This window comes from Acanthaster planci, linkage group LG06, assembly GCF_054643075.1.
Source record: "Acanthaster planci isolate LZ-2023a linkage group LG06, COTS_SCS, whole genome shotgun sequence".
NCBI lineage: Eukaryota > Metazoa > Echinodermata > Asteroidea > Valvatida > Acanthasteridae > Acanthaster > Acanthaster planci.
In genome coordinates, this window is record NC_141782.1 from 15,336,948 (window position 1) to 15,361,972 (window position 25,025).

At 41.4% G+C, this 25,025-nt stretch overlaps 2 protein-coding genes and 1 long non-coding RNA gene across 11 annotated transcripts; 2 read left to right on the forward strand and 1 right to left on the reverse strand.

Moving 5' to 3' along the window:
• The first annotated feature begins 1,460 nt into the window (after positions 1-1,460).
• LOC110989017 (flavin-containing monooxygenase 5-like) lies at positions 1,461-8,246 on the forward strand. 6 transcript variants are annotated; one of them, XM_022253079.2, is made up of 3 exons: positions 1,461-1,730; positions 3,917-4,576; positions 6,394-8,246. In XM_022253079.2, the coding sequence occupies exons 2-3, from the start codon at positions 3,953-3,955 to the stop codon at positions 7,357-7,359; spliced, it is 1,590 nt and encodes a 529-aa protein (XP_022108771.2). In that variant the 5' UTR covers positions 1,461-1,730; positions 3,917-3,952; the 3' UTR covers positions 7,360-8,246. The 6 variants fall into 6 exon arrangements, with proteins under 6 accessions (XP_022108771.2, XP_022108767.2, XP_022108766.2 ...); XM_022253075.2 differs by lacking the exon at positions 1,461-1,730 and adding an exon at positions 1,971-2,124; XM_022253074.2 differs by lacking the exon at positions 1,461-1,730 and adding an exon at positions 2,021-2,124 and having other exon boundaries at positions 3,920-4,576.
• On the reverse strand, positions 5,890-10,761 carry LOC147798866 (uncharacterized). 2 transcript variants are annotated; one of them, XR_015425698.1, is made up of 2 exons: positions 10,673-10,761; positions 5,890-7,186 (listed from the first exon to the last, which is right to left on the reverse strand). It is a non-coding gene; the product is annotated as an uncharacterized LOC147798866 (long non-coding RNA). The 2 variants fall into 2 exon arrangements; XR_015425699.1 differs by lacking the exon at positions 10,673-10,761 and adding an exon at positions 10,231-10,636.
• Positions 9,720-24,949, forward strand: LOC110989019 (flavin-containing monooxygenase 5-like). Of its 3 annotated transcripts, none has more exons than XM_087138308.1 (4): positions 9,720-10,291; positions 11,491-11,568; positions 20,237-20,897; positions 22,241-24,949. In XM_087138308.1, exons 2-4 carry the CDS (start codon positions 11,531-11,533, stop codon positions 23,207-23,209), a joined length of 1,668 nt encoding a protein of 555 aa, XP_086994434.1. In that variant the 5' UTR covers positions 9,720-10,291; positions 11,491-11,530; the 3' UTR covers positions 23,210-24,949. The 3 variants fall into 3 exon arrangements, with proteins under 3 accessions (XP_086994434.1, XP_022108773.2, XP_086994433.1); XM_087138307.1 differs by lacking the exon at positions 9,720-10,291 and adding an exon at positions 10,783-10,979; XM_022253081.2 differs by lacking the exon at positions 11,491-11,568.
• The last annotated feature ends 76 nt before the right edge of the window (positions 24,950-25,025 follow it).

The window sequence follows — 25,025 nt, forward strand, 5'->3', positions numbered from 1 at the left end:
CGCAACAAAAATACCTCTGTCACCACCATGGTGCACCAACTGGCTTCCTCATATGCCAAAGTCAAACCGTTAGGGTTTCAATGATATATCAGACTTCAAAATCTGTCAAAAATCGGATCATTTTCGCTCTACACACTCACGACGCCTCCTCCCATTCAAATATCAGGTTTCAGGCCAGTAAATGTCCAAAATTGCCTGCACGGACCAAATCACGATTTGCAGGCTGTCAAATTCTCTGCTATTAGAGCCTTTCGTGGCATGTGGATTGGGTGGTTTGTTAAAAAGGTGGAAATGCAGGGGCAGGACTGTTTTACGGCTTGTATTTCTAAAGGGCGCATCCGTGCAGAAAAGGCCAAAAATATGTCCGCCAAGCTCATTAATAAAAGTTACACACTCAAAATATTCTATATTAGAGAGTCCTGAGGGTCATGAAATTGAGGATTGGAGAAATATGGCACTCAGTGAACCTCTAAGCCGGACTCTGGGCTTCCACTTCTGAGCAATTTAGGTGCCGTCGGGTCCTACAGTAGCACTACATGTATTTGGCCGTTTTGCAGAGAGATGGTTTTTCAAAATGGATACTTTTCTGGGCAGGGACATTTTCTTCATTTTAGGGGTGGTCTGCTTCTGGTGAAACTTTCTCAGAAAATCATTGGTCAACCCCCCCGAAAATTGAAAGGAAAATGAAAGATGAGGAAGTGGACTTTAATTTGATATGTGTCTTGAACACCTGTGAAACTTGTATTTTTCCTGATTTTTTGAAGTGGGGATATGTATCACTGTTGTCTATGGCAACAGATTTACTGGTCAAGGGTGCACCCCTACAAATAAATTCCCATAGACAGCAGTGATAAATCCCCATACTTCACAAATATTTTAAAATACTCAAAACTCTCACAGGTGTTCAGGCTGCACAGAAAAATGATGTTCCACATGTCCTCTTTCATTTTCCTGTCAATTTTTAGTGGGTTGACCAATGACTTTTGAGAAATTCTCACCCAAAGTAGACCTAAAACCGTAGGAAATTTCACTGCCCGGGAAAGTGGCCATTTTGAAAATGCATCCCTCTGCAAAAGAGCTCAAATAGTGCCACTTTTGGACCCGATCGCATCCAAATTGCTCAGAATTCGTGTGGAAGCCCCGAGTCCAGCCCAGAGGTTCAGTGCCGTATGTCTTCAATTCCCCACTTCCATGGCTCTCAGGACCCTCTATTATAGAATATTGTGAGTGTATAACTTTCATTCATGAGCTCGGCGGACACATTTCTGGCCTAAATACAAAGGTGCACCCGTAATACGCGTGCCGAGTTTTTTTCTTTCTATCGCAATAACTCTAAGGAAGAACATGGTCCTCTAACGAAACCGTAGCAGCATCCCATATGTAGTCGGGGCACAAGACATACTGAAGGGAAAATTACAGTCCCCCTCCCTTTACTGCATGGATTATTGTTACTGGCGTGACCCGAATCGCTGGCTACTCTCAGAAGGTGCACTACCCAATTCAAGGGAAATTTTCGCCAGTCGGAGGCTCTCGACAAATTTATTTGAAAAATAGGAGATTGCGTCGCCCAAGCAATTGTGGGATGGTGTTAAATGGCACAGAATGAACTCCCTAGATTCGAGGGCATAGAAAAATAATACTGAAAAATCGTCCCAAGAGGCTCTGAGAGTGGAGGGATGTCATTTTAAAAAAGGCTGCTGACAGACTTGGGAACGTTCACTTTTTGGGGGGTGAGTTTGTTTTTGGTGGATAATTAAAATTTTCATAGGTTAACCTACTTAAAATAGAATCTCAATTGAAAGCTGAATGGTCCCATAACACTCTTTTTTTGTTTAAGAGGCCTGAGGGGCTTCGGTTGCCCGCACCAGGGCTGCAAACGTGGTCGATTTTACTTTGTCTTCAATGCAATTAGGCTTGCGTACCCTCAGAAAGGTGTTGGTGGCACTCTGAACGACGATTAACAAGTCTTGTGCCCAGACCACGTGCAGGCCACTCATGCATGCGTCTGAGAGGACCATGTTCACCCAAGGGGTTATTGCGGTAGCAAAATCTCGCGTATTCGAAGTTTGTCTTCTCCTACATGTAATATCGAAACAACCTCCACTATGGGATTTTAACTTGCAGGTGCGTGGTGGCTAGCTGGCTCCAAGTCTATTACTTGTGATGGGTCTCCCTCAATCCTTATTAATGTTGATATGTCAATAACATACTACATGATGTATACTGTTTTGTTTTGAAGGTATCAATATTTGAAGCTTCCTTTATTTCGGCCGGTAAATCATTCCATTCCAAACAGGCACAAGGGTCCTGGGTATGAACATGGAGGAATGAAGGAGAATTTCACTTTGCTGGTTGATGGGAAAAGGCAGTAAAAGATGTTTTCCATGTTGAAAACCCCTCTCTTTCATATTTAACCCGGTAATGATCAGCATGGTGTTCACTGTACTTGATGGATGGATTTATACATTAAAGTGAGTCTGCTGATGGCTCTACACTCCTCCAAAGATTTCCATCTTAGGTTTTGAATCATTGAGGAAACAGTACTTTTTTGTCAATTATCTCTGCATAAAGATCTTGCCGTCCTCTGCTGGTCTGCTTCTACTTCTACTTTTTTTTTTAAGTTCTAGTCTGTTTTGTGATCTTGGTGGTACCGGTTGTGCATGTGTGGAGCGAAAATGGATCGATTTTGACAAATTGTGAAGTCCAATTTATTGAAACTCCAACGGTTTGACCTGTACACTGTGTATGTGTGGACATTATTAATGGAAACACACATACATTTGCAATAAGGGTAGACTTACTGTAAATAGCTCTTTGTCTTATTTCTGTCGGAAAGAAGACAAATTTCAAAAGAAAGCCATTTACCATACGTACAGCCCTGTGCATACAATGTACGTGTAGAGTCTTTACACCCTAAACGTGTCAAGGTTTAACCAGAGAACAAGCATGACAGGTCCCTAAATGTGATGATGCTGATCTTTGATGTGCCATGTGGCACATGTACATGTGGGCTACTTCCATCAGAACAGTGCATATGGCCATGTGCATGGGTTAATTGCGGCCTGTTACATGGTTCTGGAGGTACATTTAGGCTAAAGCTGCACACCGAATCCAGTGGCAAAAGTTGAAGACGGGTAAGACTGCTATAGCATGTATAGACATCACTAATTTCCTCTTCCAGTGGTTTAGCAACCAGCAGAAAAGTGACAGCACGTCCTGAAAAGTCAAATTTAGAAGTGGAAATATGTAGAAAACACTCAGCACTTTTAGTTGATTGATGGAGTAGGGCCCTAGTATTTCTGACCAGGTTTGGGCCTCTGATACCCCAACAAAGTTGTTAACAAATTGTCATATTGTCGACCAAAAGCTGTCATCTGTTGCATGCTGTACTGATGCTATGTAGAAATGTAATAGAGTGCCCGCAGACCACAAAAATATATTTGTCACTATTTTGGCCCATACATGCACATGGTAGGTTAGACTTTGACCAGCTTATCACAGGACTTATGAAATACAAATTTTGACATGTTCATATATATCCTTGCACAAGTACAGTACATGCATGTACATGTACGTGTCAAACCAAGCAACTCTGTCAATAGGTTTCATTTGTCAGGCTTGCAGAGGTAAGCTTTAAACCAAGTTTATGCAACTGGTATTGCAGTCTTGGGTCAGTCATGCTACTGTACATTTTGTTTGTTATCCTTAGTGCACACCCTTCCCCAGTTCCTGGATGGTAATATAATTGATACACACAAAACCAGGATACCAGTCGTGTAGGGTTTGTAGCGCTACAGATAGCAGGCACGAATAATGCAGGCCCCATATCCGGCTGCATTTGTGCACATAACCCTGATCATTTAAATGCTAATTCTTGGTGTGATCTCTTTAAATCCTTTTCTTTTGTTAATTGTAGTAGAGTGGAGAGACCACGAAAGTCAAAGAAGCCAGAATGAGCAAGAGGGTAGCTATCATCGGTGCTGGTACCAGTGGCATAGCAGCCATCAAATGCTGCTTAGATGAGGGCCTCCAGGTGACCTGCTTTGAGAGATCAGACCGAATCGGTGGGCTCTGGGCTTACAGGGAGGACCGAGATGGCCAGGGCTGTGTGTTTAAGTCCACCATCATCAACACCAGCAAAGAGATGATGTGCTACAGCGACTACCCTATTCCCAAGGAGTACCCCAACTTTATGCATCACTCCTACATCGAGAAGTACTTCCTGAGCTATGTGGACCACTTCGATCTGAAACGGCACATCCAGTTTCGCACCGAAGTCGAGAAAGTCACTCAGGCTGCCGATTATGACACAACGGGGCGGTGGCAAGTCACCACGAAGAATCGCGACAGCGGGGAGTGCACCACTGATCTCTTCGATGCTGTGATGATCTGTATCGGTCATCACACAACCCCTCACATCCCTGACTTTCCAGGTCTCAAGGACTTCCAAGGAACAGTAACCCACACTCACGAATACAAAACACCTTACCATTTGATCGACAAACGAGTTGTCGTCATTGGTTTCGGTAACTCTGGAGTGGATGCAGCCGTGGAACTGAGTCGTATCTCTTCAAAAGTATGTACGGTATATTTGTGTATTTATTAAAATGCCATTTAAAAGGATTTTTTATAGTTCTAAATACACTACCACTGACTTAAACATACATTGCAAGAAATTTCCGAAGAACTTTTTTACATCACAGGAGAACCATCCTTAAGATAAAGAAAGTACATGTATTTGGTTAGATTGACATGTCTGAATAAGATCTTTGTGCATGCACATTTTTCTCTTTCCTCTCTATAGATTTCGGATATCTGGGCTGTATTAAGAGCACATAAGCCATTAAATTCGCTTTTGAATCGAAAACAGCTTTTTATTGATGTTATACACTATACATGTAAGTTTCCTGTGAATATGCACTCAGAGTATTGCATTTGCTTCCAATGAAAGCTTCGACAAAAATTCATTTCTGATAACACAGAGTAGTCATGATCATGATGATAATGTATCAGCTGTCAGCAATACAGGACTGTGTATACATGTGCATGGTACCAGCAATTAGCTGGTGCATCACAGGGTGGTACATGTATTAAACATGCCAAGCATTGTTCATCTTCATCTTCATTTTTTGTGACTACATGACCAGGGAACACATGCACCTGTCCCTGTGTTATTGTTCATCGCTGTGCAACCATCCTTGAGTATTATATATAACAGGTTTTGCCCTTACCCAACGTATATTAATCAGCACTGCATGCTCAGTGCTTGTCCGAGAGCTTGTGAAAAAAACCTCATAAGCTTACTCGGGTAGGACTCGAACCCACGACCTCCTGCTTACTAGTGCAGATGTCTTAACCACTCGACCACCGAGCTTGCCGGGGTCGGCTGGCCGGTCCGAATCAAATAAAGCAGCGGGTACCGCGAAATATTTTTTTTTAAGCAGGAGGTCGTGGGTTCCAGTCCCACCCGAGTAAGCTTATGAGGTTTTTTCACAAGCTCTCGGACAAGCACTGAGCATGCAGTGCTTATTAATATACGTTGGGTAAGGGCAAAACCTGTTATATATACATTTGTAATTAACATCTCCCCAATGCAAAAATACATCCTTGAGTAAGCGCATATATATAAATGACCTTACTGTACAGCATTGTCTTCCTTTTCTGCCCTCGCATCAGAGCCTGGTACTTGAGGGGGAACCATAGCCGTTAAAAGTATGGCGGACTCAATAGGAGGGCACTATTTCAGCCTATTTGAAGTGGGTAAAATTGGAGCAAACAAGATTTTACCAAAAACCAAATAGTGCCCTCCTATTTCTTCATAACTCTAATAGGCTAATCCATCGTTCAGCTCAAAAACAAATACGTCTAAACAGAATTCTTGTTCACAGGTTTGTGAAAAAAAGGGTATTTTTAATTGCCAATTTACATTTATCAGAGTGTCCCTAAACAGTGCTCTGTGAGTACATGTAACAAGTGCCAAAACATGACCTCATTTCAACATTGACCGACTTGCACATACATGTACATTTAGTAGCAAGAGCCAGTGTGGCACTTTGTGGCCTAATTGTTGAAGCACGTACCTAAAATGAAACTCAGCCAGGTCATTTGGGAACAGCAATATGGGCATGAGAGGTCTGCTCTATCAGCACACCCATGTGCTTGTGACCTTGTCATTTGGAATACTAGAGAATGTCACCAAACAGCTTCAGCTTGACAACTTGGAGTTGACATTTCTCTAGACACAGGAGAAAGCTGCAAGTGGACCAGGCAACTTAATCTGTTTATGTGGTTTAAAAAAATTTCTATAATAGTTTGAGCAATATCAATGTCTGAAATTTGGCCATTACAAGCATGACAAGTAGCATTTGTTGCAATTGTGTTTGTGGCTTACAGGTTTTCCTGAGTACAAGGACTGGAGCTTGGATTTTGAATCGTGTGGGTCCTCAGGGCAATCCAATCGATATTGTGGTAGGGACACGATTCTTAAACGTGTTTCCTACAAGTTTGAAAGACACTATGGCAAAGTGGCAGCTGCAAAGTAAATTTGACCATTCTAAGTATGGACTGCAGCCAATGCACAGCCCATTCCAGGCACATCCCCTTGTCAACGATGACCTGCCAAATCGAATCCTGAGTGGTGCAGTTACCGTCAAGCCCAACGTGGCCCGCTTCACGAAAACTAGGGTTGAGTTCGTGGATGGGACATTTGAGAATGACATTGACTGCGTGATTCTCGCAACTGGATACACATTCAGCTATCCCTTTGTGGACTGCCCTTCGTTCCAAGTGGTCAAGAATGAGGTGTCATTGTACAAGTATGTCTTTCCCACTGACCTCAAACACCCAACGATATGCACCATTGGCTTGGTTCAGCCTATTGGAGCTATCCACCCCATCTCTGAGCTCCAGTGTCGTTGGGCTGCCCGCATCTTCAAACACCAAGCGCGTCTGCCGCCCCGCCCAGTGATGGAAGCTGCCATCAAGAAGGCCAAAGATGACATGAGCAAGCGTTACATCAAATCTCAACGTCACACCATCCAAGTGGACTGGATCAAGTACATGGACAGCATCGCTGTTGAGATAGGAGTCAAGCCAGATTTATGGAAGTTGTTCTGGTCGGATCCAGCCCTGGCACTCCGCTGCTTCTTTGGTCCTTGTTTACCCTACCAGTACCGCCTGATGGGACCTGGGAAGTGGAATGGAGCAAAGGATGCTATCAACACCATGTGGGAGAGAGTCAATGCACCGCTGAAGACACGCCTCCCTGCTGTCCAAGAAAAGTTAGGGGCAGCAAACATGTTACTGCGCCTCGGTTTGGCTTTCCTTGTCATATATATTGCTATATGCGTTGTCTTGTAAAATTGTAACATTGTTGCAAATTGAAACTTCCCCACGGACCTTTTTAATTCAATGAAACTAATCAATGACTTGCTTAAAAGTTTTGATTCCTCCAAACCAAACACACATTGACATTGATATGTACAGTGTATGTCTACATGTAGCACCAGTGACACTCAGTTTATCGTGAACATCCTTTCATTAATTGTTTCTTGAGTGGGGGTCATTACCTACATGTACCAGTGTGTACTGTTATTGGTATGTGATGTGCATGTACATGTAGGTTCATGTATAAGTACTTTATTTTATGGTTAATTTTCCATGCATTCATGTACATGTAGTGTCGGTACCAGTTCGTGTCGGTACCAGTTCATGTCGGTACGCTTACCGGTGTTGTACATGTATGCACATGTATGTCAAATTTATCAGAGTTTGGTCAGAAGTAGTAGCAGTGGGTGTGCATCTGCAGTTCTGCACACATTGCACTGTGATAGAATGTGCATGTCTTTAAAAATCTGCCTATATGTACATGTACACTTCCACTAGCATACATGTGCACGTACATGTACGTATGCATGGGCTATTGGTTTATGTACGCTGTGTTTAATTTAAGTAAAGAGAAATTAATAGGTTGCCAGCGACAATTTTATACATTTGTACATTTCAGACTTCTTAGTTTTCAAAGCTTACCGGTACATGTACCGTTTGTTGTACTCTGTGAAGAGTAAGTACATTTACATGTAAATTGCACTGTTTAATTAATGCATACATGCATAATAATTGTAATTTAAAAGATCAGAGTCATGTAAATAACGTTACATATGTGTACATGTATGCAGTGTACTATAGGTCCATTCATCAAAGCCACTACATGTAATTTGACAATAAAAAAACGTGTTTGTAATATTTTTCAATGTATCAATAATTTACATCTTTTGATGCAGCTTGCATGCATTATAGTGTTAGACAGTTAAAAACCCACCAGTGTAAACCTTTCACACTTTTGAACCTTTAAACATGTTAACTTCATCACTTCAGTTAACCTTGTGGTTGCCAGTTTCAGGGAAAGGGTTGTTGCACCACACCTCTGTCATGTACATGTAAGTCTGTAGGCTAGCGAAAGTGTTGGTTTCCATCGTCAAGATCACAGATGTGATGCCACCTAGTAAGGGATAAAGGTCGTGTAGTACAGTGTACAGTGTATATATGTGGACTGTGTGTACAGTATACACATTTAGTCGAGTAGAAGGCAATCTCAAGTTGTTCTCAATTTTAAGTCACAGTCTTGCATTTAAGCCATTTAACACTGCAATGTATTCAGATGGAAATTATTATTTTAAAAGTAGAGCTCGACAAGTTGTACGAGTACAAAATGTACCAGTGTGACCAAATACCTTTGTGATTCCATTCTGCTGTCATGGCAAATGAAAGTGTGATAAATTTCAATGTAGAATTAGGATGTGGAGTGCACCCTTTATGTCAGCAGTATTGTTCATTACGTATTATGCATATAAATGTACATGTACATGAAACACTCTTTTCAAATGTGATAAGCATATATATCACAGGTATGAACTGTATCTTGTTAAAAGACAACTACCCTGAAATTTGTCGACATGGCAGAAAATCAGGTAATAAGTTTTTAATGGAATGAAAAATGTGTTAACATGTTAGAAATATTCAAGTGTTCACTTTGGTTTGTATGTCTTCCTGGCAAATTTCAGCAAAACATTCCAGAACTTCAGATTGATCTGCCTTTTAGAGCTATAGCCAAAGATATGAGAAATGGGAGATTAAAATAGGAGCTTTCTAAATCCACCCCCCACACACCTAAAAGTGTGTATTTGCCTGCAACTGGGGACCCCCTATTGTTCCTCTTTTGTTTGTACTTCAACTTTTTAGAAGACCACCCATATGTTTTGTACACAGTTGTCAATCGGGGACCCTCTGTCAATCGGGGACCTTATTGTCCTCTATTGTTCAAGGTCCCCAATTGAATGCAGAAACAAACTCACACACACACAAATTGTTTGATATCATTGGGTTGTCAGCATGATGATACATGTTTCCTCACTGTAGCCTACAGTGTGGTATGGTGGAAACACACATGCATCTCTACATTGTGTCAAAGTTTGCTTCATGTACATCTACACTGTACATGTATCTTCAGGTGTGGATTCAGGGCGGGGGGGTCAACCCCTCCCTTACAAAAAAGTACAGAAAATGGCAAAATAATAAAAGATTACTAAACTACAGTAAGTGCATCCATAAAATTGTAGACAATGTGTGTCATGTAATGTTTCACCATTTTTTTTCACAAAAAAGAGGCAATAAAACAATTCTCCAGCCTTACTTTCCCCCCCCCCCGGAAAAATTCCAGGATCCGCCCCTGATGCTGTGTAGGGGTACACTTTCAGTTGGTTAAACAAGTCCCAAGTGCAATAGAGCTGATCTTTTGATGTACATGTCGGCTACAGCTGCACTCTGTACGGGGCCGTGATGAATAGACCCGTAGTTTGTAAGCAGGGCCCTGCAAGTATGTATTAATACTCTTTTCGATCGACAGAGGAGGTCAAAGGGTTGGAAAGAACTCCATACACATGCCAATATGAGAGGCCGCGTCCGAAACGGGCTTCCACAGCTACGGCTAGGTCTATTGTCTACGCATCTCCACACATTTCCAATGGAGCGAAGACCGAGACCCAGCTCAGGAGACCTTTCAACCATCAAAATGCAACGGAATGCCCGGATGTCAGACAATGGGAATCTGGAAATGTAATCTCCAATCACCTTTTTTATCCCATTGATTAGACTTTGAACAGCTTACCCTCTAGTTAGGCGTACAAATTGGACATTTACCAGTACACGTATGATATATGTATATCAAATTACCTTCACGCCAAGCTAAGCTGAGGCAAGCAACTCTGTCGACAGGATTGTTAGGCTTGCAGAGGTGAGTTTTTGTAGCCTACCAAGTTTACGCAGCGGCATTCTCGAGCCTGTCATGCTACTGTACATTTTTTGTTATTCTGTAAGCCCCACCCTTGTGTCCAAACCTATTGACTCGTATTTAAATGGTCCTATTAATTGTGTACTCATGAAAATGCACACAATAATAATTTAACCACATTATACTAGGGTCATTCTCACGTCAGGTATGTGACATTTGGAAGCGATTTTGAAGCGTAACTATTGCATAATTTTTGTTCCTGACTACTTCTGTGTGTATGTACGTGGCATAAGTAGCCAGCACAGGGGTCATCTCATGGTTTAATTTTCTTTTCAAATTTATCTCACAGTTTCGTTTCACAAGCAACAAACATCTATGTCGTACCTCTGTCTCAGATACTGTCCGTTTATTGGCCCAGAACTATCACATGATATGACAGGGCGACGGCGCATATCACACTTGCACTGAGACATGCATCTCATTCTACCGATGGCGCGTGCGTGCACACGCGTGCCGTACGCGCGCGAAATTTAAACGGGAGAGCTTCGGGAAGTCTTCTAGAACAAATTGTTTTGGGCCTGTAGTCATTTTTGCGTGGTACCCATTAAACGTTTGTATGTAGGCTATCAGGGAATTCGATCAATGATTGCGCTTGTATAACAGACTCGTTCCCGTCCCCGCAGCGTGTAAGGTAATGCGGGGACTGCTAACTAGACTTTATAAAGTATATACCTACTGTACTTGTAATTTTACCTCATTGTAATATTTTGAGACGATTTTATTCTGATTTTTATTCCCAATGCATTTTAGAATTATTTATTTACTTTTACGTGTAGTTTGTTCATTATTATTTTAATCCTCGTGGGTTTGATTTGTCCCTGTCCTTGTTTGCTTGTGTATATTGAACTAAGTTGTAATTCTATCTCTTTTATTTATTTTAACTAATTTCACCATTATATGATACAATCGATTCACAATAGTGCGCCCCCAAGAGTCTGCAACGCGTTGACCAATCACAGTGCGCGAAATCTGTCGACCCTTTCCAAACGCGCATTGGGTCGACAGATATCGCTTACTGTGATTGGTCAACGCGTTGCAAACTCTTGGAGGCGCACTATTGTGAATCACCCGTACGGAGTACATTGTGTCTTTCGTATTAATAATCCTACTTTTTATTTATATTAACGTAATTTACTTCCCAGGGCCCCTTGGAAGACCACAAATTAAATGTGAACTAGCGGGATGCCGTGCTTCGCGCGGCACCCGCTAGCGGCAAGAAAGTAAGTGGAAGTAAGAAATAGGCTAACATTTTTCCGATGACACCGCAATCTCTGGATTTGAACAATCTTCAGACTGATGATACTCAATAAAGAGATCAACTCCGTGCGGGGAGTGGCCCAGTGAAGTGTTAAAAGCGCCTTCGAGAAAGCAGACACCAACTCATGCCTTCTTTGGGGAATATTTCAGTTATTCCAGGCTATGTATTGAGGCTAATGTAAATGGAACGCACCGTTTGGACATAACACATGTTGTTTGCCTTTTTAACGGTGGAAGCGGGAAGTTGGCACAAATGTCCACACATCAATGTAATTTGACTGACATTATACTATTGGCATAGTTAAGAATGGAAAAAATACATATAGACAAAACAAAAGATTATCCATCGGAAACGTACACAAATTAAAAGACGAAAATACACTTGATATCCAAGACAGATAAAACTGATCTTACAGAGGGCTTAATTAAGTGTACATGTAAAAAAATCGTTTTAAGCTGCGACTGGCACATCATCTGAATGCTTCTAACATTTACCAACATTAGCGTTGTGAGGTATTAAAAAGGTGTAAAAATCGACGGTGTTCCAGAGGACGTCTAACCCGGCCCATGTTTAAGTGAGGAATTTGTGGAATAGTATGCATATGCGGGGGCAACACACTTTGTAGATAACAGCCTAATGATATCTACGAATCTCAACCTTGTGGGTCTCCCTGTTTAGTCAATGATAGTAATACAGATAATAATAAACGTACTCACTGGTACCCGCACTAGTCTCGCATAAGAGTTTTTAAGTCAACGAAAGTGAGGGGACAGTGCATTTGCAAACGATATCGTTAACGTTTACATCTGTTTTAGAGTAGGCCCATCATCTTCTGAAATTCAGAGCTTGTTTCTTTGGATAAATTCCTTAAGACAGAGGTATGACAGCACAATTGTTGACCACTGTGGTGTGGGATATGACGTTTTCAACACCCAAGGGACGCATATATAGTGCCCTGAGGCGAAACAACTGTTAACTGTTACGTGTGTAATATCAGACGATGATTGCAAGTATTTGACTCGCACTTGCTTGAAGTTTTACTTCGTGAAACTCTGTGATTGGCTGAGCTTCAAAGATTTTCAATTCTGTGGGCAGAGAGATTAGACATAGTCCTTGATATGTGTTGATAGGCCATATGGCTTGATATGGGATTACTTTTGACAAACATTGTCCTGATGTGATGATTACGTGAACATATGACAAGTCACGTGACATTAAATTTGCACTCTTCAAGGCACCACATATCTCGTGAAGTACATGTCCGATTAGGTCCAAACCTTGCAGATATCTTAGAAGGGGATTGCTTTAGACGAACATTGACCTGATGTGACGATGGCGGCATCAAAGCCCTGTATTTCCTGAAGTACGTGTTCCATTTGGTAGAAACTTTGCAGATAACTAGAGAGGCAAGTGTTTAAGTAGAAAAATGACCTCGTGTCATGATATAACGTCAGTCGTGATATTAATGGTGCACTCTTTACAGCCCTATATCTCTTGAAGCACATGTCCCATTGGTGTGAAACGTATGTAACTATAAAGGGAAGTGTTAGAGACGAATATTGACCTGATGTGATGATGACGTCGTCAGGAGACAAGCCACGTGACGTTAAAGGTGCACTCCTTAAAGCCCAATATCTCCTGAAATACACCTGCCATTGGGTTGAAACTGTGCAGGTACCCGGAAGTTATCGTGAAAAGACCCTTTAATTCATTTAAAATATTCCCCAAAAATCAATCCCGACAGTTGCAGCTTGAAGGTAGTCATCAAAAATTAGGGTAAATCTCTGCATCCATTGTCCAAGCTTTTGGGCATGTTGCATTGTTCATACACACCGTGCGCCGATAATGAAACAAATGCCATACACTGTAAAAAAAAAAGAAAGAAAAGAAAGAAAAGTTGGTCAAAACAATAATTTACAGTGTTGGCCATTTCTTATTCAGTTAAAGCAACCTCACTGTTGGTCAAACATTGACCAAATATTGAGAAGAATTTCCCAAAGGTTGTTAAATTGATATTTTTACCAACATTAGGCAAAATATCAACCTAAAATTGACCAACCTTTTTACAGTGTACGCTGTTGATGCCTGTAATATGATCAGTAGGCATGTATGTCCGGTCCCCATAGACTGTGCATTCATTTAGTTTGTATAAGATGGTCATCAGCCTGAAAAATGATTCTGGCAGACGACGCATATTGGCGGTGACCCGGTGAGGCATCTTCAATTTCCCCGGAAGGCCTCGTGTAGGAATAAATTGCCAAGAATCTATCGAATGATGATATCAAATAGTTTCTGGTAAGAAAGATCTTCGGAAAAGAATCAAAGAAGTGGAAAATGTCAATTTTACAGGATAATTATGAAAAATTATTGGGTTTTTTTTACTAACTTTTTTTCAAATTTTTACAATATTATTGGGTTTACCTTCAATTAACTTTGATGCCACATGAAAGACTAGTAACTCTTATGAACAAAAAGTTTATCACTTTTACGAAGAACATCTTTTCGAAACTCACTTTGTTTTTCATTGGGACCCATCACCTTACTTAGTGCCCAGTTTTAAACTTTAAACTAAACTTTTGTCGAAATACCCTCAGATTATCGGTGATACTGTCTGGAAGACATCGTTTGTATCCTTCAGTTCCTTTTGGCGAGATTGAGAGCCATTTGTCTGATATGGCTCATCATTTTTCATGCAGATTCAAATTTCCGCCCCTAGTCCGGATTTTTGGCATGGCATACACGTACATGGCACGCTCACACACCTGGACAAGAGTGCGTTTGGGTACGAATTGACTTTTTCTACATTGCACTAATGCATTTGTACGCACAGTGACGTCAAATTTCCCGCGTAAAAGGCACAAACAAAACTCTCCGTCCTCATTCATACGGTTTCAATCTTGCATGGTACTTACTCATTAGAGCGTTCATGATATTTCTCACCATTCACAAGCAGAGAAATGTCAGGGAAAACCAGGCAAAACGAAAAAAAAATCCCCTCTACAATGTTGGTTTTGCTTCCAACTTCAGACTTTGTTACTTTGGAGGTACGTGACAAAGACGGGCAAAAAATGGGCAGAAAATGGATGTTTATAGTGTGCAAGTAAGCAAAAGGGATTTTGAGTGTTTAAATTCTAATCGGTATGGAAATGAGGGGCAAGCAACTATATTTGAGCTTGATGTTGATCGATTACTTTGGGGTCCACCTACGCTGCGTGAATCAAGAGCCATGCTACCGGCATCTGAATGTAATGGTTCAGTACGCCCCAGATCGTGCACAGCATCTGATGCCTTAACACATCGTGCTTGGTTGGGACCAAACCTCGGCAGACATCCTACACGCGGACACTGCACTAAGTGGACCGGCCACGAACCAACAATAAAACGGAAATACCTTTCTTGAGTAGTTAGAATTGAATTGGGGAGCCCACACCATACGCAACAAATTAAGGGATTAAAGACCTCCTAAATTCTGTTTGGGTTAAACGGGTTGCTTGGGAGAAAAACCGCACTTACAAAAGATATAAGGTTACAAAATCCCAACACGCAGCTCCTTTGTATCAAAACAATTGCAAAAAAAAGCCCCACATGGCCAGCTGCTGTATGTGGATCGGTCGTTATCTGGACATGCCCCACAATTTTACCAGGGGATTTGAAAAACGGCTAAACAATAGAAATTGGGGTGGGGGGGACTGAAAATACCGATTACTAAAGGAAGAGTTGTAGCGCCGTCCATATTTTAATGGGCGCTGGAAATAAATTGCAAGGTTGTAGAATATGCGAAAAAAAACCGTCCCAGCAGCTTTTTGGGGGAAGAAAACCCGACATTAACTGGAAAACTGGCAATTCAATGATGAAGAGTGAAGTGCTTGTAATTTTTTGGTCATTGAATTTCAGGCTGCTTACGAAAGACTCGGTTCCAACGGTTTTAAAAGACACCTCATTAAGGGGCGCTCTTAGAGACGGAGCTCAGTTCCAGTACCATCCATATACATGTACCATCACACGATCACATTTTGTAGGCCTTTGCACCGTGTGCACGCTCACCATTTCTTTCAGCTCACCACTTTCAGCACATAGCTAACTTCCAGTAGAAGTGGGGGGGACAAGGAAAGTGAATGGCAAGAGATAGTGCTGGAAATTTAATCTATAAACTTAAAGAAAGGCTAAAGTTTTGTGTGTTTTATTTACTCTGTCTGTTGGTATGTCCAAGGATTGGAATGGTGACAACGTGACGTCAGCAGTCGTAGCGTCGCGTCGTGCGGTCGGGGCGACAGGACGACTCAATGCGACGCGATTTGTCGTTTATAAAACCTATAGTAAGCTCCTTTTAAAGACTTGAACCATCCATGTTCATTGATATTTAGATTCGATGGTTCAATTGATCTAATCTTCTCCGCAAAATATGACGAAGCTCGTTGATATTGGACACCCTTTTTCCTCAAGTGGCTTATAATGAGTTCAACCATCTGTGCGTAAGCCTACTTATTTGGTGTCCGTAATTATGTTTAAATTGACAGTTCAGCAATGATGCATGCAAAACACGACATTTGGGCTAAAGGAATCAAAGAAATTACCACTCAGATAATGTCTGTATTATAAAATCCCTTTTCGAGTGGGGGGGGGGCTGAAAACTCCGCTTTAGAACTGTAATTTTATCAACCTGCAGGCTTCAAGATCATCAACAAGCCAAAGATATGCGCCGCTTGTGGGAATTCTGCCGAAAGGAGACACCAGTTAGATCACGTCCCCGACCCTTATCCAGCTCCGTCTTCTCCACTGCCAGGCTAGCCTGCTCCGTCTCTGCCTTTTTAAACAACCAGCCAGCACCTCCTACCAAATCCGTCAGCGCCGCCTCCCCGTTCGGAACGATATCCTTTAGCCTCGGCAGGAGCCAGGGAGGCTCCCTTGGCATGAGGTCCTTCGCCAGAATCATGACTCCTTTTACAATAATTATGTTACGAACACATTGAAGTTACACGACCTTATGCAAACCATGCGGTTGTTTACACGAACTTTCGCAAAGCAGATGTTTACCGATTATCTGCAGCGAGAGATAGGACTTCCACAACGACAGAACGACGATTAGTTTTGGTTTGTTTGTTTCAATTCTTTGTTTTACTGTAAAGTGAATAAGTTTCTTTATACTCAAGAAAATGTATTAGTATTCAAGAAAAGAAAGCAAGATGCCGAAATAAAACTATTTCAGTAATATCAATCCGCTACTGCCATATACTGTGTTCAAGTTTGACGAAAGTGCACGATATGTGTGGCACTTATCCCAGGTTGGACGTCGTCCACAATGCATTGCAAATAACGTCCAGGGCTTAATTAAAAGTCGTCCTACAATGCAAAATTTTGTTCAACGGTTTTTTTCTCACATTTTTACCTGGTGAAGACAGCTCAAATGTCGTTCTCAAGTGCATGCCTTGTATCCCGAATTCCATAAATGCTGTGTTGAAATTACTGTATTTGCCCGCAGACAACGTATTTTGCAGGAAATTTTGCGAAACTCCAAGCTTTCCGTCGCGATTCGTCGATCTACTTTCGTCTAATACGCGTACTTCCACATGCGCGGAAGAGCCGTGGGCGTGAAGAAGTCGCAGATAAGACCATGTCCGAAACGGGCTTCCAGAGCTACATATACGGCAAGGTCTGTTGTATGCGCGTGTCCATTTCCAATGGAGCGAAGACCTAGACCTAGCTCTAGACAACACATCTGACAGAATGTTGGCCGAGCTTGAGGCCATTTCGCGCATGCGCAAATTCGTACTACTAGACGCACGTAGGCCGGGCTATAGATGGATTTCACATTAGCGCCGTCTGCGCACACCCGTATCGAAACCGAGCCTCTCTGTGTTTAAGTTCGTCGCGCGTACGCGAAGTCCACACAGTACATGCAGTATCCGGTTCGTTAGTGTGGTGCCACTTCAGTTTAAACCACGCCCACTGCACAAGATAAACGGCCATCGTAGGTACGTTAGTTCGCGGTAAATTAGCATTATGTTTTTCTTTTGATTTCACGTGTCGAGTCATCCTGAAAGACTCTTCCACAAAAATTTGCAGCCTGAAAAGTCTAAATTTAACATACCTTTATGTATTTTGTGTCTGATCGTATTAAGAATTGAAGCTGACACATACAGCCTCGTTTTCAAACGCGGAAGTGCGCAGATCGACGCTAAAAGCGTCGTATTGGGATCCCTCTATTACACCATACGGGAAAAGGTCCATATAAGAAGTTCACTTGACACCCAGTGGTCAAATCCTATGACTCAGTATGAAACATAGGGTCATGAGACATGGTCTAAAAAATTCTAAGTCTTCATTGGATATTGCTTGAAGGCCCCATCTCTCAGTGTCACTACTAAAACAGAGGTCCCTCGTCCCGTCTGATTTTCAGTATCCACAGTTTGTGGCGTTTGTGGTCTGTTGGAAATAAATGAAAGCTTCTTTCTGGCGGAGATTTCATTTTGTTTGCAGAGCACATTGGAACTGCGCAGAGCTTCGCGGCCACCTTGAAAGTGTACCGCCCATAGCCTCGCTTTGGCTCACAAAATGTGACGTCAGCATAAATATTGAGAAATGGGTATGTTGTTTATTACTGCACTGGTCCTATTTAGTAACTGTAAGAAGAACTGCCTCATAGCCCAGCCAGCAAGGACACTAATACAGCTAGCCAAAATTGGTAATTTCGAGGACTTGAAAACGTTTACGTTTAAGGACAACACTGATCGGTGCGCGCTGCTTACACTAAGTCTTGGAGACACTGTATCCGAAGGTGGCACGGATCCTAACGATGGGCACGTCGAATTTTCACTTCTGACTTTTGTGAGTGGATTGAAGCCATATTTTGCCTATCTCACAAAAAGTGAAATTTAATCAAACTCCAAATATTCTGATGTATAAATGTCGATTTCATACCCGCTACAGTTACACTGCTGTACCGATGAAATTTTATTTTGGCTCGATTTTCCGATTTTTCCGAACTCTTTTAATTAAATGCGGTCCAAAAACCATTTTTTTTTTACATTTTTAGTTTGGTGAGTGTAAGTAATGATAATGTGATGGTAAGTTTCAATTTATTCAATCATTTTTTATGTGTCATTTCATGTCTTCCTTACAGTAAAGTTTCAATAGATTGAGACCACAACCAGTTCAATAGAGTTCTCAGTGCAATTTTTTTCTCTCCTTTGCGAATATTCATCAACAGACGCATATACTTAGCATTCTTGAGCAGGGTGGGGCTCTTTTGTGTTTGGTCAGCTGGGTGTGTCAACGTTTTGACAAGTTTGCTAATTGTACCATGTAATTTTAGCGATTTAAACTTGGGAAATGCAATAATTTTTTTAGCCTTCCCATGTTCAGCATTTGCTAAGAATCTGGCGATTCCTGCGTATTTTTTCAAACGTGATATTACTGGGATTCGGTTATTTTAATATGAAACGTTCAGTTAGAATCCCGAGGTTTCAGCGAAGGGGCTTGGCTCTCGTCCTCTGTTTGGGTACTACTAAAGCAGATCTAAGGAGGGACAGCCTAAGAGATAAGATCTGACTTTCTTTGTACCACAAGACCCACATGGAAGGTTAGATCAACCACTCGGCAGCTCAGTGTGCAACTCCGATGAGGAATTAGGCTGGAGGAACTAATCCTTGAGGTGGCGGATACGGATGATGACGTTTGCCCTTTCAATCCACACATATATATACTTCAGGCAGGACGAAATGAATTCTTACCAATGAACTCTATTAGAATATTTCTTTCAGTGTAATTTTGAAAGGTGTTTTGACCAGATAAAGAAAAGAAGAAATTTGCTTTCAAACAAATTTACTGTGGAACCAGTCTGGAAAATGTATTTTGGAAAGATGTATTTAGTAAAAGCAATTCCTGCAGGGAACGGTGCAACAAGGGTAACTTTATCGTCCATCACTATACGGGTGTAAACCTGTAAAAGCGAAAAAAGTGTAAATAAATGTGTCGACTGCTGTGTAAAACTGGTTTAGCGGCCAACAACTATTACTGTGTGAGATTTATTCTGTAGTGTAATAGAAAGTGTCCCGATAGCAGTACAAAACTGCTTTAGTGGCCACCAAATATTACTGTGTGAGATTTGGTTTCTGTAGTGTAATAGAAAGTGTGCCGACGGGTATTTCGCAACAAATCACAAATCGCCCAGACTCTCCTAAAATATTTTAGGTTACATTTTAGGTTAACAGTAGTTACATAATTGTCATAGCTTGTAAACATGGAAATAAAAAACATATGTTTTAGGGTAAAATTCATGAAAATCGATTATTTTTTACAAAAAGGGACATTTTAAAAGTGTTTGGACATTGTTTTCAATTTTTCCTAAAAAAATTGTATATTTTCTTACTTAAATGAAATAATAACTTTGGTTCCCGGATAGTTCGAAAGTGTGATAGTTCAGGCTCTTTTTGAAGAGAATGACCCATAAGTATAACAGGATAAATGATTTGAATGTTATGTGCTGAGATTTTATTTTGGGGGGCAATTTTCTCACACTTCATAAAAAATACATACTGGGACCTGCATTTATATATCAAAAACAGACATGTAAGACCTGCTGATTTGAGTGCTAACTTTTGGTGTGATCTCTTAAAATGTTTTTCTTTCAGGTGTAGTAAAGAAATCGTAGAATTTCAAGAAGCCAGAATGAGCAAGAGGGTAGCTGTCATCGGTGCTGGTACTAGTGGTATGGTGGCCATCAAATGCTGCCTGGATGAGGGCCTCCGGGTCACCTGCTTTGAGAGATCGGACCGAGTCGGTGGGCTCTGGGCTTACAGGGAGGACCGGGATGGCCAGGGCTGCGTATTTAAGTCCACCATCAACAACACCAGCAAAGAGATGATGTGCTACAGCGACTACCCTATTCCCAAGGAGTACCCCAACTTCATGCATCACTCCTACATTGAGAAGTACTTACTGAGCTACGTGGACCACTTCGATCTGAAACGGCACATCCAGTTTCGCACCGAAGTCCAGAAAGTCGCTCAGGCTGCCGATTATGACACGACGGGGCGGTGGCAAGTCACCACGAAGAATCGTGACAGCAGCGAGTGCACCACCGATCTCTTCGATGCTGTGATGATCTGCACCGGTCATCACACAACCCCTCACACCCCTGACTTTCCAGGTCTCAAGGACTTCCAAGGAACAGTAACCCACACTCACGAATACAAAACACCCTACCATTTGATCGACAAGCGAGTTGTCGTCATTGGTCTTGGTAACTCTGGAGGGGATGCAGCTGTTGAACTAAGTCGTATCTCATCAAAGGTTTTATGTTCATGTATTTCTCAGCGCCATTTTAAATGCAGGATTTTTAGTAGTTATACACTGAAGTACATGTACTGCACATGTATTTGTACTGACTTAAATATAAACAAGTAATTTCGTAGAATTTTAGATTTCAGGAGAGTCACCCAAAGATGGTACAAACTATTTAGGATAGATTGATCATGACATGCTTGAAAAAAACCCCAACTTTTTACTTATGCATGTGCATCTCCCTAGTCGTGCCTATAAATATAGGTATTGTATTAAGAGTACCTTTAAATACACCAGATGATCCAAAATTGAAAACGGCATTTTTGAAAAGAAAACACCACTTTTTCATTGACATATATGGATAAGTAGCTTTTAAAATTACAGGACAATTTTGCATTGCTTCAAATGAGAGCTTCAAAATTCTCTTCTGGCGCATGGACCAGTCACGATACATGCAGTCAGCAACATAAAACTGTAAATGTATACACTGGTACATGTAGTCTGCAGGCGAATCATGGGGCAGTATCCAAATTGCTGTGCTTCTATCTTCAACTTTTGACACGTTTCTTCATGTACATCTTAGGCATGACTTTTATAGCAATGCAAGATCATGGAAACCAGTACCTAGTTCGAAGGACTCCCACAAAGACAAGTCATCTACAGGTGTTGGATTGTAGTCCTCCGAATGAATTTATATTTCTTTCTTTTTTTTTTACCCTCATCATCGCATCCCGAAAGCCAGGACTCGAGGGAGAACCACGTTGAAGCGTTGTCCAGCTGGGAATCCTGCAGCTAAAAAAAACTTCTTAAGGACTTCTCCATATTCATAGGTTACAGAGGGAGCGCGTAATTTACGTTGATCAGAGTGTCCCTAAAAGGTGTAACTTCTGAAAGTTTCAGATTTCTGTTTACATGTAAAAACACCTAAACGTGGCCTCGAAACAATATTGAGCGACCTGCATGCAGGCATGTAACTTTCTCACCAAAAGCCGGAGTGTAGCACTTTGCATCCTACAAACTCCTTCCTCGGAGAAAAACAGCACATGCCCAAAATGAAGCGCGGCCAGAGTCATTTGGGAACAGCAAAATGCACGCCAGAGGTCTGTTGTACCAGTACACCCATGTGCCGACTCGCAAACATTGCACGTCAATGGCCTTGCCTTTATACCAAAGTCACTAATTGGCTTCAACTTAACAACTCAGAGTCAATATTTATTCAAGACACGGGAGTAAACTAAATTACACCTAAGTTTTCATATTTTATTTCTGCATTTTACAACAGTTTTTGAGCAATATCAATTCCCTTCTCCATGGCAAGTAATTTTTTTGGCAAATGTTTTTTTTACCTACAGGTCTTCCTGAGTACAAGGACTGGAGCTTGGATTTTGAATCGTGTGGGTCCTCAGGGTAATCCATTTGATATTGTGATAACAAGGCGATTCATGGACATCTTACCTGACAGTTTGAAAAACACTATGACAAAGTTGCAGCTGCAAAGGAAATTAGATCATTCCAAGTATGGACTGCGGCCCAAGCACAACCCACTCCAGGCCCACGCCCTTGTCAATGACGATCTGCCAAATCGAATCCTGAGTGGTGCTGTTACCGTCAAGCCCAACGTGGCCCGCTTCACCAAAACTGGCGTTGAGTTCGTGGATGGGACATTTGAGGATGACATCGACTGCGTGATTCTCGCGACTGGATACACATTCAGCTATCCCTTTGTGGACTGCCCTTCGTTCCAAGTGGTCAAGAATGAGGTGTCATTGTACAAGTATGTCTTTCCCACTGACCTCAAACACCCAACGATATGCACCATTGGCCTGGCTCAGCCTTCTGGAGCTATCCACCCCATCTCTGAGCTCCAGTGTCGTTGGGCTGCCCGTATATTCAACAGCCAGGCACGCCTGCCACCCCGCCCAGAGATGGAAGCCTCCGTCAAGAAAGCCAAAGATGACATGAGCAAGCGTTACATCAAATCTCAACGTCACACCATCCAAGTGGACTGGATCAAGTACATGGACAGCATCGCTGTTGAGATAGGAGTCAAGCCAGATTTGTGGAAGTTGTTCTGGTCGGATCCAGCCCTGGCGCTTCGCTGCTTCTTTGGTCCTTGTTTACCCTACCAGTACCGCCTGATGGGACCTGGGAAGTGGAATGGAGCAAAAGATGCTATCAACACCATGTGGGAGAGAGTCGATGCACCACTGAAGACGCGCCTCCCCGCTGTCCAAGAGGATAAGTCGGGGGCCGCAATTATGCTACTGTGGTTCGGTTTGGCTTTCCTTGTCATATATATTGTTAGACTCATTGTCTTGTAAAATTGTAGCCTTGTTGCATAATGAAACTTTCCTACCTTCTTTTTAATTCAGTGAAAATAATCAATGACTTGCTTAAAATATTTTTAGTCGTCCAAACCAAACACGCATCGTTATTGATATGTACACAGTACTATAGTGACAGACTCAGTGTCTCGTGAAAATCCTACTATAAAAGTCCTTTCATTAATTGATACTTGGAAGGAGGCCCTATTAAGTAAGTACCATACAAGCACATATACCACTATGTGTACTTTTATCGGTATGTCAGTGATGTAGGTTGGTGTACATGTACTTTACTCGTATAAGGTTAGCTTTATGCATACCCCGTAATGCAGATGTGGGTTGGTCGGTGCACTCACCGTACATACCGTTGTTTCAAATTTATCAGAGTTTGGTTAGGAGTAGGCAGTGGGTGTGCATCGACACTGTATGTGATAGAATGTGTGTTTCAGAATCTGCTTAGGCCTATGTACGCTAGCACCAGCGTGCGTGTACATTTATAAGCGTACCCATTCGTGTATGCATGCCCTGTTAGATTATGTACACCATGTTTCAGTGGAGAGAAAAGTAGCTTGCCAATCACAATTTAAGCCTTAACATTAACGGCGTGTACCGTTTGTTGTACACTGTGTACAGTAAGTACATGTACATGCACATTGCACTGTTTAATTAATGCATACATGCATAATATAGTGATTTAAACGAGCAGAGTGATGTAAATAACCTATGCACTACACTTGTCCATTCATCAGAAGCAACTAATTTTACATAAAAAATATGTGTAAATTTTGTAATTTTTTCAGTGTATCAGTTACATGTATTTACACCTTTTGATGCTGCAGCTTGCATACATTTTGTTTGACAGTTAAAATCCAGCAAGTGTAAACCTTTCGCTTTGAACCTTTAACGTGTTAACTTTGAAAACATGTTGACTTCAAGACTTCTATTAACATTGTCGTTGCCAGTTTCAGGGGAAGGGTTGTCCCAACACACCTCTGTCCTGTACATATCCTGTATAAGTCTGTAGGCTAGTGATAATGCTGTTTTTCATCGTCAGAAACACGGATGTGATGCCACCTAGTAAGGGATAAAGTTCGTGTAATACAGAGTACGATGTGTGATACATTTTAGCAACAGTCTGACATTTAAGCCAGTTAACACTGCAATGTATTCAGATGAAAATTATAAAAATAGAGTCCTTGACTGTTGACAAGTTGCACAAGTACAAACTGCACCAATGTGACCTCTGATAGGCTTATAGTTACATTCTACCGCCATGGCAAATTAGAGTTTGATAAATTTCATTGTTGAACTAGGATATGGGGTGCACCCTTTATGTCAGCAGTATTGTTCATTACGTAGAATGCATGTAAACGTACATGAAACACTCTTTTCAAATGTGATAAGCATATATATCACAGGTATGAACTGTATCTTGTTAAAAGACAACTACCCTGAAATTTGTCGACGTGGCAGAAAATCAGGTAATAAGTTTTTAATGGAATGAAAAATGTGTTAACATGTTAGAAATGTTCAAGTGTTCACTTTGGTTTGTATGCCTTACTGGCAAATTTCAGCAAAACATTCCCCCTTCCACACACACACACACCCACACAGATAGTTTGATTTCGTAGGGTTATTAGCTTGATTATGTAACGTATGTTTCCACACTGTAGCAAACAAAGTACAAAAAATGGGAAAATAATAAAATTTAGTAAAGTACAGCAAGTGCAACAATAACATTGTAAACAATGTGTGTCACATAATGTCTTACCATTTTTTTTTCACAAAAAAGAGATATTAAAAAAATTCCCAT

Coding starts and splice junctions, on each gene's coding strand:
- LOC110989017 (XM_022253079.2), top strand. CDS start 3,953: ATGAGCAAGAGGGTAGCTATCATCGGTGCTGGTACCAGTGGCATAGCA. Junction 4,577..6,393: donor TGAGTCGTATCTCTTCAAAA/GTATGTACGGTA, acceptor TGTGGCTTACAG/GTTTTCCTGAGTACAAGGAC.
- LOC110989019 (XM_022253081.2), top strand. CDS start 10,215: ATGTATATCAAATTACCTTCACGCCAAGCTAAGCTGAGGCAAGCAACT. Junction 10,292..20,236: donor GGATTGTTAGGCTTGCAGAG/GTGAGTTTTTGT, acceptor TTTTTCTTTCAG/GTGTAGTAAAGAAATCGTAG. Junction 20,898..22,240: donor TAAGTCGTATCTCATCAAAG/GTTTTATGTTCA, acceptor TTTTACCTACAG/GTCTTCCTGAGTACAAGGAC.